We start from the raw sequence: 12,587 nt of genomic DNA, 5'->3' as shown, positions 1-12,587 counted from the left end.
GTTCATCTCCCTGTCGGGGAAGTTCTTGTAAAAGGCACGTATTTCTGTTGAACAGATACCAGCGGACGGCTCCTATCTCTGACTCTAACAATGAACAGATGGTTCTCTTCCAGGAGAAATGAATATACTCCCTCCCAGTTTGTGTCGGTGGATGGATAGACTAAGGTCACCATACAGTGCACTCCTCTTTCCTTACAGGTTTTACTGCAGGAAGGCTTTAATTTCTGACTTAAAGCAAATATTTTTTTATATAATTCCTCAGAAAAATATAAGAAAATGCTCAGCGGCCCTCAACGGAAATTTTAGGAAACTGTAAGCCTCAGAGTGGAGATCTTATTTTACCACAAATTTACAGAGCGGAGTCTGAACTTCTGCATTTGCATAAGGGTGGTATAAAGCTACACAAAGACAAATAACACAAATGTGTGAAATCATCAGAAGTGATGTTGTTTGAGTGTTGGGTCGGCTCAAAACACTCACAAAACAGGCACCTCAGATTTTTGCTGCATCGAGCTTGATCGCATATTACTGGCCAATATATGGTACAATCTATACTGGTAAGTCAGGGGAGGCGATTTGCTTCAAAAACTGTTGCATCTTTCTCCTCTCAGTGATGACCAGCTTTTCACTCACCTTCGAGAGTGGCCATTCCTAATTATTATAAACATTGGGCTGTAATTCCAAACTAATTCATTTCAAGCACACTGATTAAGCGCAACCCCAAAACTCAGTTGTTCAATGAACTGTGCTGTGCTGTAATCGTTTGTAATTCTTTTGCGTTGTGTCCTCATAGTGTATTAAGACCTACAAGTCTGACTGGCATGTCGTCAACTACAAATATGAAGACTATTCCGGAGACTTTCGACAGCTTCCTCAGTAAGTCTGAACATGAAAACCTCAGCAATCCCATACTCTACATTCATATGAACCCCAACCGAGACATTCTTAGGGTGGGCATGTCACAACAGCTCCCCTACTTAATACAAGGATGCCAGACATTTTCAACCAAAACGCCACAGTACACACGCAATCACACGCAAGTTAGACTTTATTGTTTCCTGTTGTGACTTAATTACAAGAAAAAGGAAACACAGAAGGGAAAAAAAAATCATATTTCCTTGCAAAACAAAAGCGTGTTTCCTTTTTATGATGCACTGGATAATTCCCGACTGTAGCTAGAATGGAAACCACCCTCATTGTCCAGAGATTGTGTCATCAGCTCCAGCCTCTTCCCTGAAGAGTATCTGTTTTACTGACAAACTGTTGATAGTGACCTTGACAGTGTTTGTGCTGCCAAATGTTCTGTTACTTTAGTAAATACAGGGAAACTAAAACAATATGGGGTGATGCAGATCATTCTTACCTTTGGCACATTTTCATTTTCCAGCAGCAGGCAATGGCTGCTTTTCACCACTCCTGGAATTTGCATTTGCCTTGATGCTGCCCTGACTGCAAAATTACTTCCCAAAAAACGAGAAAAACAGAAGAAAACACTGCTTAATGTCCATCACAGCACTTCAGACCACGATTGCTCGATAGATTAGCCGGCTGATAAAGCTGATAAAGTAACCTGCCGTCATTACAAGTAAACGGCTAAATTAGAATTAAAGTGGAGCCAGTTATTTAAAGCTACCATTTATTGTGAGGAATGTTCACATTATACTATACTTCACAGTACATTGAATACTATGGTTCACAGTATCAAACTGAGATGCCTGTTAATGGGATATACTCGAATTTTTACAGCAAAGTTTCCAGGCCTGATAAACTGGCAATCCATGTTTTTGAAGTGGATGAGGATGCCGACAAAGATGAGGTAAGTTTGTGCTGTCTCTTTGCCAGAAAGATTTGAATAGTGCAAAGTGCAGCTATTCATTTTTGTTTGTAGCCTTTTAGATGTCAAAAAAAAAAAAAGTTCATAATGTGAAACTGAGATTTTACTGTGTGCCACTAAATGTGTCTTCTTCTTGTAGTCGCTGTAGTCTGTCTTGCTTCCTGTTGTTAAAGAGATAAAAGCCAGTTTTGTGTTTAATCGCTGAACTCAATTGAGAGAATTGAGTTTTAATTTTGACTTTAATGTAAATAAGGAAATTCCCAAACCTGCTTTGCAACATTTGGATCTTTTCATCCTCTGCTAATTCACAGAGAGTGGGTGCGCATTCTTGTGCAGATTTAATGAGCATTTGGTGTCTCTGGAATGGCTTGTGGGCGTGTACGAGGAGGAAGCTCATTAATCACTTGACAGACTCAGATTTGATTGGAGTTTCAAAGACGATACAAAGCTGCAGCTAATAGAAAGCTTATCTAACAGAGTAGAATGTCACACATCGTACACAAGATGTATAAGATAAGGATCCGCGCCTTCTCCTTCCTCGATACCTCATGATACTTCAGATGATACATACCGAAGTGTCTAATATTAGCTGAGATTCAGGGTGGATTCAGGGTGTTTAGAAAACAAGACCATTTTTTTTCCTCCCAACCACGTGCTAGTTAATGCAGCTGTGCTTGAGGATAATGCGATCGTCAGACGAAAGCTCTGGCAGGTTGTTTGTTCTTCTTAGCCTCAGAGTCAAATTTGCCGCTGGCAGGACAGGAGGGAGAGAACTTCAACACAACAGCACAACTCATGACAAGAACCAAACTAGCCTTCATTCAGCCCTTACCCTCCTCACTGACCTCTGTCTATTCACAGAAATAGGGAGGTTCCTTTTGCAGATGAAAGAAAAAGATCTCAACTCTGTGTATATGTGTGTGTGTGCTGAACCACATTTGCCATTTGCTGTGCGACCTCCTCTTCATCTGACTTTGCGAGTTGTTTTCATAGCTCTCCTCGACAAAGTCTTCAGTGATACGTCTGCCTCTCTGGGGCTGGTGAGGCTTGTCTAGACATCGAGGTGGAGAAACAGGCAGTGAACCTTTCCAGATGCTTTTCAAATTACTCTGCAAGGCACAATTCATGCCAGCACTTTTAAAATCCCCCTTTTGCTCTGTGAGACTGAAGTAACGCCGAACCAGGATGTTGGCATCTTGAAAAGCCACTGACTCTTCCCATTGTGTTCGATTCTTGGGGATTCAATACCCTACTGTAGTCTTTGAATTACGGGAAATTATGAAAACTACAAATGAAACGTCTTTGGGCATCCCAGGCTGATATAAACCAGGGCTGGGCTGCAGTTTGTTCCCTTTCTATTCCTTCATTCCTTCCTTAATGAAATTGTTGTGATAGCTGGTGGATGATGGTAGCAGCTCTTTCACGTGTGGAACGCGTGATTTCATACTTCCTCACCTTAGAAGTGTGAGCTGATTGGATCGGTGTGTCCGATAAAGATGTTTATTTAGGTTCCCACTCATGTTCCTCTGCTGCTTGTTTTGACTGGGACAGACCAGTGCCACGAGATCAGAGGCTTTGCTTTGACAGTAATGAAAGTTTTTCGCAGGTTGGTGTAAAAGCATTGCTGACACAAGAGTTTTCTTGACACTGAATCTGCCTGTGCTTCCAAATATATTGACCTTTGAAAGAGGTGACATAATCTAGAGAAATGGAGTGATTTGTCCCATTATTTTTCCAGGCATTGTCACGTAACTGGCTGAGATTGTGCCCCACGTTGGGCAGGAGTGTTGTTTGTACTGACTGATCTTGTGTCTCTTTCTCCTTCAGGACGCGGCCTCCCTAGGATCCCAAAAAGGCGGCATTACCAAACATGGCTGGCTGTATAAAGGCAACATGAACAGTGCCATCAGCGTCACCATGAGGGTGAGACCACTTTTGGTGGTGGCCACTTAGTTAGGACCTGAAATGATTTGTCATTATTCATTCAATAATCAGTCAATTATTTGATTGTCTGTTTGAGCCAAGATGTCAAAAATGATCTTATTGCAGGTTGTCATGTGATTTATGGTTAATGAGTTGATTCATTGAGAAAAGTATTTATACAGTCATGATCAAAATAAGTGTTCATGCAGATGTACCAGCATTGTTGTTACTATGACGGAATATTGAGTGACCATCAGTTGAATATTATTTCGTCTCATTTTTTCAGTCATTCAAGAGGAGGTATTTTCACCTGACCCAGCTCGGGGACGGCTCCTACAATCTGAACTTTTACAAGGATGAGAAGATCTCCAAAGAGCCCAAAGGAACCATTTTCCTGGACTCCTGCATGGGGGTGGTTCAGGTACGCTCGAGAATATTCCAACTATCTCTGGTACGAAAGCAACGATTGTTGAACTGCAGTGAACCTGGATGACCGATCACCTGCTTTGCCAAACGGGATATCCCTCTCAGTGCTGTGGTCGCTCAGGGCGTAGTCAGGTCCCCAGAGGAAATTAAAAAGTCATTTACCAGGAATAAACTGAGAATATGGTCGTAGTCACTCATCACAATTCCCGTCTCTATAAATATACTTCCCAAGATTACATTCTAAAACCTGAACTATGGTAGGCGGCAAAACGTCAACACAAATAGCTCTAACAATGATGAACTCCTGCTGAAAAGTATCAGTCTTGTTCATTTCCCTGAAACCTGAGCTCTCTCCTCCCCAAGGTCGTGCTTCAACGCTGACTCTCTTCTGGCTGAGAATGCTGAAGTCTCACTTCCGTGCACTTTACATCGGCCTCGCAATCAATGCCACCTGCTTGTATCTGAATGCAGGCCAAAACTCACTGGGTGCATTATCATTCATCTATCATCTCAGTAGATGGAAAGAACCTGATTTTGCCGATGAAGCGTCCAGCTGGCACCAATCAGGAAATCATGAGGGTTGAGTGTTTGGATAGAGCTACATGATTCCTATCATGTGGAGGAGCAGAGGGGTGCCTTTGGTATTTGAATGTTTTGAAAGATGTCTTAATAGTGCAGGTCATAGTGTGTGTGCGCGATCCATTTAGTTCACCAAACCTCCACACCACCCAAGTCTTCAACCACAGACTTTCCCTCAACCACATTCCTGTGGTGAAAGAAAGCAAGAATGCGTCGCCTGGTTCAGTTCTTTTGTACATAATGCAACGAAATACCCGCATTGAACGTTCCTGTGTGTTTTTTCATTTTTTCATGAATAATATTTTGTTTAGATTTCTTAACAATTACAACCAAAAAAAGAACAAAAAGAACTAGGAGACTATATTGATTGAATTGTTGAATTATATCTCTGTCAGGTACCTGTTTTTGATTGAAAACCTGTCCAACACTTTATATAGACACAGTCCTTTTAAACATTGCTAATGAGAATTAATCAGATTTATCCTCTATTGTACTGTGACTTCATTTGACAGGATGTCCCACAGCCCAAAAGCAAACCAGCTGTAATTATTCACAAGGACAAAGTGAATGGCATCACCTCCAAATGCCCTCAAAACAAACATATATTTGCTTGTCAAGTAGAATTTATACATCCATAACACAACCATTTGGTTTTGTTTTTTAGGATTGCCTCATATGTAATGAGCTAATCCCTAAAAACTCCATGACTGTTAAGTTCAACCCATAAAATCATTACAGATTTAAGTCTTTTTTTTTTTTTGGCTCACATTTTGAAATACTTTCAGATAATCTCTGTTCTACTGGTGTGTTGTATATTTAAATTAAGGATATGCTCTCATATGTGTTTTGACTTAATTGATTGTGACTAAAGCTTGATGCTAACGTTCAGAGAGAAAGTCATGTGTCAGCATTTCACAGTCCCTGGAATACCATATACAGTTGAGTGAGGTGTTTATTGTGCCATGTGACTCAACATCTGCAGCTCTGCTCTATAAGCGGAGCTGCAGATGTTTGACTCTAATGGCATGTGAAGTGACATCATACACTGCCTTGAGCTGCTCCTGTGCTTGGTAAAGATGTCAACATATGATCAGATGTGCGGAGCACTGTCATGTGTTAACTAAGCGGCCAGCAGCACTTGAAGGTGAAGGTGGATCAAAAAGGGATAAAGAATATACGTTGCGTGTTCATCAAACTCCCTTATTGTCTCTTTGCAACTCACTCACTGTAAGAATGTAGATACAGGGCAAAGTTAAAACATATTTATAAGTGGATTGTCCAGTAATTTCCCTGAGGGTGTGTTTGTGTTGTGTTGCCTAAAAAAAAGACCGGACCTCCCACCTATCAGACGATTAACGTCTGTTTATCAAAACTCCTGTTTTATTTCTGTCCCAACCACCCCTCTCCATGTTTACTCAGCCAGCCTGCAGATAATCACTCTCTCCCTCCCAATCACTCCCACTCTGCTGTTTCAACACCGCAGGCAAGCCGCAGTGATAACCACAGCACAACAATCTACTCACTGCTGACAATAATTAAATTACTTCCCTATCCTACCGTAGAGACAGTGCGGGACTGTTTTAATAAAATGTACAGACAGAGTTGAGGCAGCAGCGGGACAGCCTACAGCTGAATCAGCAACTAAAGTTTCTGAATGGGTTTAAATCACTAGCAAACCCAAACTGGACAGTCGTGTTGCTCTTGTTGGCCATTCGGCGGTCCTAGATCACCTCCGCAGATCCAGCTCATTTTGTGTTGGCTTCACTGAGCAGCTCCATTTCACTTTAGAAAGTCTCTGCTGTGGTCCCAGCAGAGCGAGAAGCTTTGTTACACAGATGGAAGTACTCTGCTCCTCCCTTATTTATGTCGTCCAGTTTCTTTCTGCAGCAATTAAATTAAAAATGAGTTTAACTGCCCACCTCTTCCCAAAACAGTGACTCACTTTCTTTTAGATTTGTGTCTACACTAAAGTGATTTGTGTCTGTGGCTTAGGCCAGTATTTGGAAACTGAATATGGATTTTGCAATTTTTTATTTCTCTTTTCCAAAAAAAAGGTTCATGTGGACTCAAGGATGAACCAGATGGTGGTTAGAGAAGTCAAAGGCCAATGTTACATTACATTGTTGGCCATAATGGGAAAATTAATTAACCAACTCTAACGAACATTTCACACAACTGTCTATTTGGATAAAATGAGCATGAGTTAAAATTTTGTATCCATAAGTTCAAACGTTTTTCTTTTGGCCCCTTTTCAATGTTGTAACTCAGAAGAAGTGACCATGTTTCACTTTTGACGTTATGCTGAATTTGTGACGGTAATTTTGGCAGTCCACGTTGATTGATGACTATCATACTTTGTGTTCAATGAGATTCAGCTTCCTTGGCCACAGACAGTTTTTTTTTTTTGTTTGTTTTGTTTTGTTTTGTTTTTTCTATTTCCCTCAATGATCAGGCACACCAGCACAGTGGCCATACAGTAGAACAAGAATACTAAAGCATAATAAACTCAAGATAAATGAATTTTACTGGTATGTCACAAATCAAAATAATTGCCTCATGGGGGCTCAATAGTCCTTTTAAAAACACGACACATAGACAAGTAGTCTCAGACAGCAAAACAATAAGGACACAAAAATGTGTGAAGTAAGTCATGATTCAAATCATAAAGCTCAACGTTAACTGCCTTCTGTGAGCTGGCAATCGTTTAGTGTTATCCTTGGAGAGTGAGACAAAACATTCCTTTTGCCCTGCCATCTCCACAGTTGGATACTTGATTCTTAAAAATGAAAACTAAACTTTGTCAGTCATTATTTCAATATCAAATGCAGCTCACTTGGCAAAATGATCATAAATATGGATCCCCACTTTTCCATAAACAGAACTGTATGTTCCAACTTTTTGTTTTGCTCTTGAATGATTTATCTGCGTCTGTAATCTCTTGTGTTGTCTCTGCAGAACAATAAGGTGCGGAGGTTTGCCTTTGAGCTTAAGATGCAGGATAAGAGCACCTACCTGCTGGCTGCTGACAGCGAAGGCGAGATGGAGGACTGGATCAACACACTCAACAAGATCTTGCACAGCAGCTTTGAGATTGCCATGCAGGAAAAGAGGAATGGAGACATTCATGATGGTGTGTGAGTCTGTGTGTTGTCCAAACCTATCCAGCATCTAAAGCCCCAACAAATACGTGAAGCAGTATTATTTTTAGTACATCCAGTCAAAACAGTCAAAATCCAATCTAGCATTTTCTTGTGACTGCAGTCTTGTCTGATTTTTTTTAAATTATCTTTGTGTCTTTGGGCTATTATTTGGGCAAAACAGCACATCTGAAAATGCCACAAAACACAATTTTGGAAAGTTGTTATGCAAAAGTTTTATTATTGTCTTATATTTTACTGTCCAAATGATCAATAGAGGAAAAAGGGTAGTAGTAGGTGGTTTGTTGCAACCTTACAGGCTGGATAATCCTTTGTATTGTATTTGTATATAACTGTAAACTGCATTTTAAAGGTAAAGTATTTCACTAATCTATGTGATTATATAAACAGCAGTGGTACCATTATGTAAGCTAAATGAAGAATACCATCAGTTGTTATAGCCACAATAATAATTACCCGCAATGGAAGATCAAGTCAATCCACCCTGGTTGTGTCATCTGTGATGATGTGACACTTGGACCACCCAGGCTTTTAATACTCACCTCCTTTCTCATAGGAGGCTTAACTTTGGAGGAAATAGGCTGAATGCCTCTGCACAAAACGCCCCACTAATCTTCCTAACTCTTCAGCTTTTATTAATCGCAGTGTGTATGCGGAGGAGAAAAAAAAAAAAAAAAAAAAGAAACAAAAACCAATTTTGCTTGACAAGATCTTAAAGTGTGCAATTGAGACCTGCAGTGTCTTCCTCTCAATCCTGCACAGCTGAATTAATAACTTTAACATGTGAAGTAATTCTGAGGTTTTCGCAGCACGAGGTGGTTCGGTTTGTGCTCTCCATCTCGGATCAAATGATTTCTTGTATTTTCTTTTAGATGATGACCTTGGAAAGTCGGACAGCTCCTCTGGCAGTATGGACAGCTTTCAGGTATGTCCTGCTACCAAAATTACCAGAATTTGGTTTTTAAAATTCCCATTTTCCCTGCTAAGACCTAATAATAATAATAATAATAATAATAATAATACACCGACATACTTAATAATAACTTCTACTTTCATTAACTCTGCAGACTTCACGTATGACCTCTAAAGATGCATCCAACAACATTCATATCTAGATGTTCTGTTGCTTTGTCGAAACAACACCTATATGATGAGTTGCAGTAAAAATTAAAGATAGAAACTAAATATTGAATCTTTCTTTCTTAAATATTTTACCAACAAAGACTTCAAGGCCGCTGGCAGTTTTTTTTTTCTGTAAATAGATATTTCAGGTTTTTGAAGAAACTCCTCAGCACCGAGTGGTACGAAATAGTAAAGTCATATGTGCATGGAAATTGGGGGTAACAGTTGGCTGTAAACCAGTTTGACAGGTTGCAGTGCGCAGAAAAGTATGCTGGTACCACCTTACTCTCACCACTGAGCCAGTAAAGTGGGAAGCTGTATTTCCAGATGGGAGCAAAAGACACACACACACACAAAAAAAAAGGAAAAAATCCTAACGATAAAACCAACTGAGTGTAAATCTTTTAGACTGAGTTTCTGGCAATTCAGACAGTTTGGGGTTTAAATCAATTCAGGAAATTCCTTTCTTCTCCTCAGAGCACCAGAGATATAGAGTCTAGGATGAGGAACGAGACCAGATTGAAGCTGTTCACCCTGGACCCTGACACACAGGTACATGAATGTAAAGTCCATTTAAATTCATTCAATCCCAGGTGGTAATAAAACCCTCTAGCATTTCGTAAGGAAATGTGATACTATTGTACTGTCTTTTAGAAACTGGATTTCTCAGGAATAGAACCGGACGTGAAGCAGTTTGAGGAAAAGTTTGGCAAACGTGTTCTGGTGAACTGCAACGACCTCTCATTCAATCTGCAAAGCTGTGTGGCCGAGAACGAAGAGGGACCAACAACAAACGTAAGGCGGATCTTCTGGTCACAAAAGGTCCAAAGTAACTGAAATATCATTAGCTGCCTGGCTAAAGACGGAGGAGATGGTTTGTTATAGGAGGCCGGATGGACTCATTATTTGAGCTTCCTGTCGGCATAGCAACCGGGCTACAGACTCAGTAATGATGAACAATCTGTATAATGGAGTCCGATGTCCTGTTGTGCATCCCAGCCGAAACAGCCTATTAAAGACTAAAAATGTTCTGTCTCTGCAGAAACACTGACATGACACACACACACACACACACACACACACACGTACACACACACACACACACACACACTCACACTCCCACACAGAGCCAATACTGTGAAGTGTGTTCACCCAGCTCCCTCCACTGACATTTAATTGGAATAGCTGCCACCATGAATAAAGCAGGAGTGCATTACTCCATATTTTTTTCTCTTGTGGTAGTGATTCTGATGAGCTAAGTGACCAAATACCTGTGCTCCCCCCCCCATGTTTAAAGTCTCTAAACCTCAGTGTGTGGAAATTAGTGGAGTCATATTAAGGGAGCATGATGAAAAATCCAGTGTCATTTGATTAGAGCATCTCTAGTATTAGACACTGCCCAGATGTGTAAGATCAAATTGGTTTTTGTGTAAATGTAAGTCCATGATTTTGTGCATTTGTTTTATTTATATTTAAAGAGATGGTGGACCTATGTAATTGCATTTTAAGCTATAGGATCAAATAAGTTAAATCAGATTTTAGCAGATAGTGTGTATTCCAGTGTGTCACCATTTTAGTTTAGTTAATTATTGTTTTTGTATCTCAGTCACTGAAAAATATGATGATAAGCACGTTCTCTTACAGCTTGAGAATATGATTTGCAATGCTGGGAAACGGGAAACACAACGCAGTGCATATTGTCTTGACTGTTACTGTTTAAAATGGGAGTGATGTGTTTCATGACAGTAGGTAGACCATTTATCTAATCTAATCTATTACATTTCCTGTGCTGAGCTCTTTTCTGCAGCCATTTAATCACGCTTTTTATTTTAATTTAAGCCTAAGGAAGTTGTTGTGCAATAGCTCTATATTTAGTAGTTAATGGTCAGAGTGACCCACATTAAACTATACCATACTATACTATTATGGTATCTTAACAACGTAACGTGACGAAAATATCATCTGCATCATTCGTCTTAAAATTGTTTTATTAAAATTATTACTTTCTTCCTTCTAGGTGGAGCCCTTCTATGTCACTCTGTCACTGTTCGATATCCAGAATGGGAGAAAGATCTCCTCAGACTTCCATGTGGACTTGAACCACCCATCTGTGAGGGGCATGGTGCCCAACAGCAGTCAGTATATGAATGGGGGAGGAGACACTCACTCTGAAGGGCAACGGTTGGCTCACGGAGTGTCAGAGGCAGCCATGCAGTATCCCAGACAGGTGAGTGTTAAAGTAAGATGTTTTTAGTTTCTTGTTCAAATCTGCTAATACATATTTAAATTTGTTCCAACATCCGTATTGTCTCCACAGGGAGTGTTCTCAGTAACGTGCCCTCACCCTGATATCTTCCTGGTGGCTCGCATAGAAAAGGTGCTTCAAGGCGGGATCAACCACTGTGCCGAGCCGTACATGAAGAGTTCAGACTCCACAAAGGTACCCACTGACCTCCTCTCACGGCATTGTGTTGAACTAAACTCAGCAGATTCCACCAGATTACTCCACATTATACCCAGATAATCGTCCTTGTTTTTGAGTGCTGACCAGCTGCACGGACACTCAACACAAGCATTGACTTTGGCTGTAGAAATGTGGGTTGTGCACCCTGAAGGGACTCTGGTAATGTGATTCAGGCAAGAAAAAATGTGAAATGTGCTCTGCATGTGCAAGCACTTTGGTTGAAGGAGTGTCTTGCCGTATCTGTGTGTCAGTTTTCAAGAGTGTGCATACGTCTGGCAGCATGCTGAATACTCAGTTACTCAGTGTTGTAATGTGGCCGAGCTTGTGTGTGTCTGTTCAAATATCAGTGTTTTCCACCAGGTGGCACAGAAGGTCCTGAAAAATGCCAAGCTGGCTTGTAGCCGGTTAGGCCAGTACAGAATGCCGTTTGCCTGGGCAGCAAGGTACTTTGTTCTTTTAACAAACAAGATTTTCATGTGTACGTTCTGTCAATCAAACACCACTGTATATGGCGCAATTTTGAAAACGAATCCGCAGCATTTTAAACAGTTCAACTTGCATTTTGCTCTCTCCTAACAATGGCAGTTGAAGTCATACAAAGATGAACACACATCACAATTTGTTACTGGCATTTTGTGCGTGCAATCCATTGACCAAATCAAAGCTAATGGGTTGATCTAAGGAGCTACAAAGATTTATCAGATTAAATGTGTTCATTTCAGTTGTGACTGAAGTTTCTTCAGCTCTCACGCTTTTATTTAAAAAAAAAAAAAAAAAAGCACCTAGGTTTATCGTGTCTCTGTAAATATTCAGTCTTTGTCCAAGGAAACATAATCTTTCAAAAAGTAATTCAAACACGTATATAGGTGTGTGTGTTTTCACGATTCCTCTTCTCTTTCTTGCAGGCCTTTGTTCAAAGATGCTTCAGGGACGCTCGACAAAAGTGCTCGCTTCTCCGCTTTGTACAGACAGGACAGCAACAAGCTGTCCAATGATGATATGCTCAAACTGCTGGCTGATTTCAGGAAGTTAGTAACCTCTCTATGAGTGCAGTCTATTATAAACACTGAGTCGATTTGCA

The 12,587-nt window shown here is 40.4% G+C and overlaps 1 protein-coding gene across 4 annotated transcripts in view; it reads left to right on the top strand.

Moving 5' to 3' along the window:
* Positions 1–12,587, top strand: part of LOC115062336 (dedicator of cytokinesis protein 9) — a 67,852-nt gene that overhangs the window by 35,818 nt on the left and 19,447 nt on the right. For all 4 annotated transcript variants that reach the window (XM_029530987.1, XM_029530984.1, XM_029530986.1 and 1 more), the window contains exons 4-15: positions 794–876; positions 1,747–1,816; positions 3,662–3,757; positions 4,044–4,178; positions 7,718–7,892; positions 8,793–8,845; positions 9,520–9,594; positions 9,697–9,837; positions 11,060–11,269; positions 11,360–11,482; positions 11,867–11,949; positions 12,412–12,534. In XM_029530987.1, coding sequence (XP_029386847.1) covers positions 794–876; positions 1,747–1,816; positions 3,662–3,757; positions 4,044–4,178; positions 7,718–7,892; positions 8,793–8,845; positions 9,520–9,594; positions 9,697–9,837; positions 11,060–11,269; positions 11,360–11,482; positions 11,867–11,949; positions 12,412–12,534 — 1,367 coding nt within the window. The remainder of the gene's footprint in view (positions 1–793; positions 877–1,746; positions 1,817–3,661; positions 3,758–4,043; positions 4,179–7,717; positions 7,893–8,792; positions 8,846–9,519; positions 9,595–9,696; positions 9,838–11,059; positions 11,270–11,359; positions 11,483–11,866; positions 11,950–12,411; positions 12,535–12,587) is intronic.

Source organism: Echeneis naucrates, chromosome 21 (genome assembly GCF_900963305.1).
Source record: "Echeneis naucrates chromosome 21, fEcheNa1.1, whole genome shotgun sequence".
NCBI classification, from domain to species: Eukaryota; Metazoa; Chordata; class Actinopteri; order Carangiformes; family Echeneidae; genus Echeneis; species Echeneis naucrates.
This window is presented reverse-complemented; position numbering and strand designations above follow the sequence as displayed.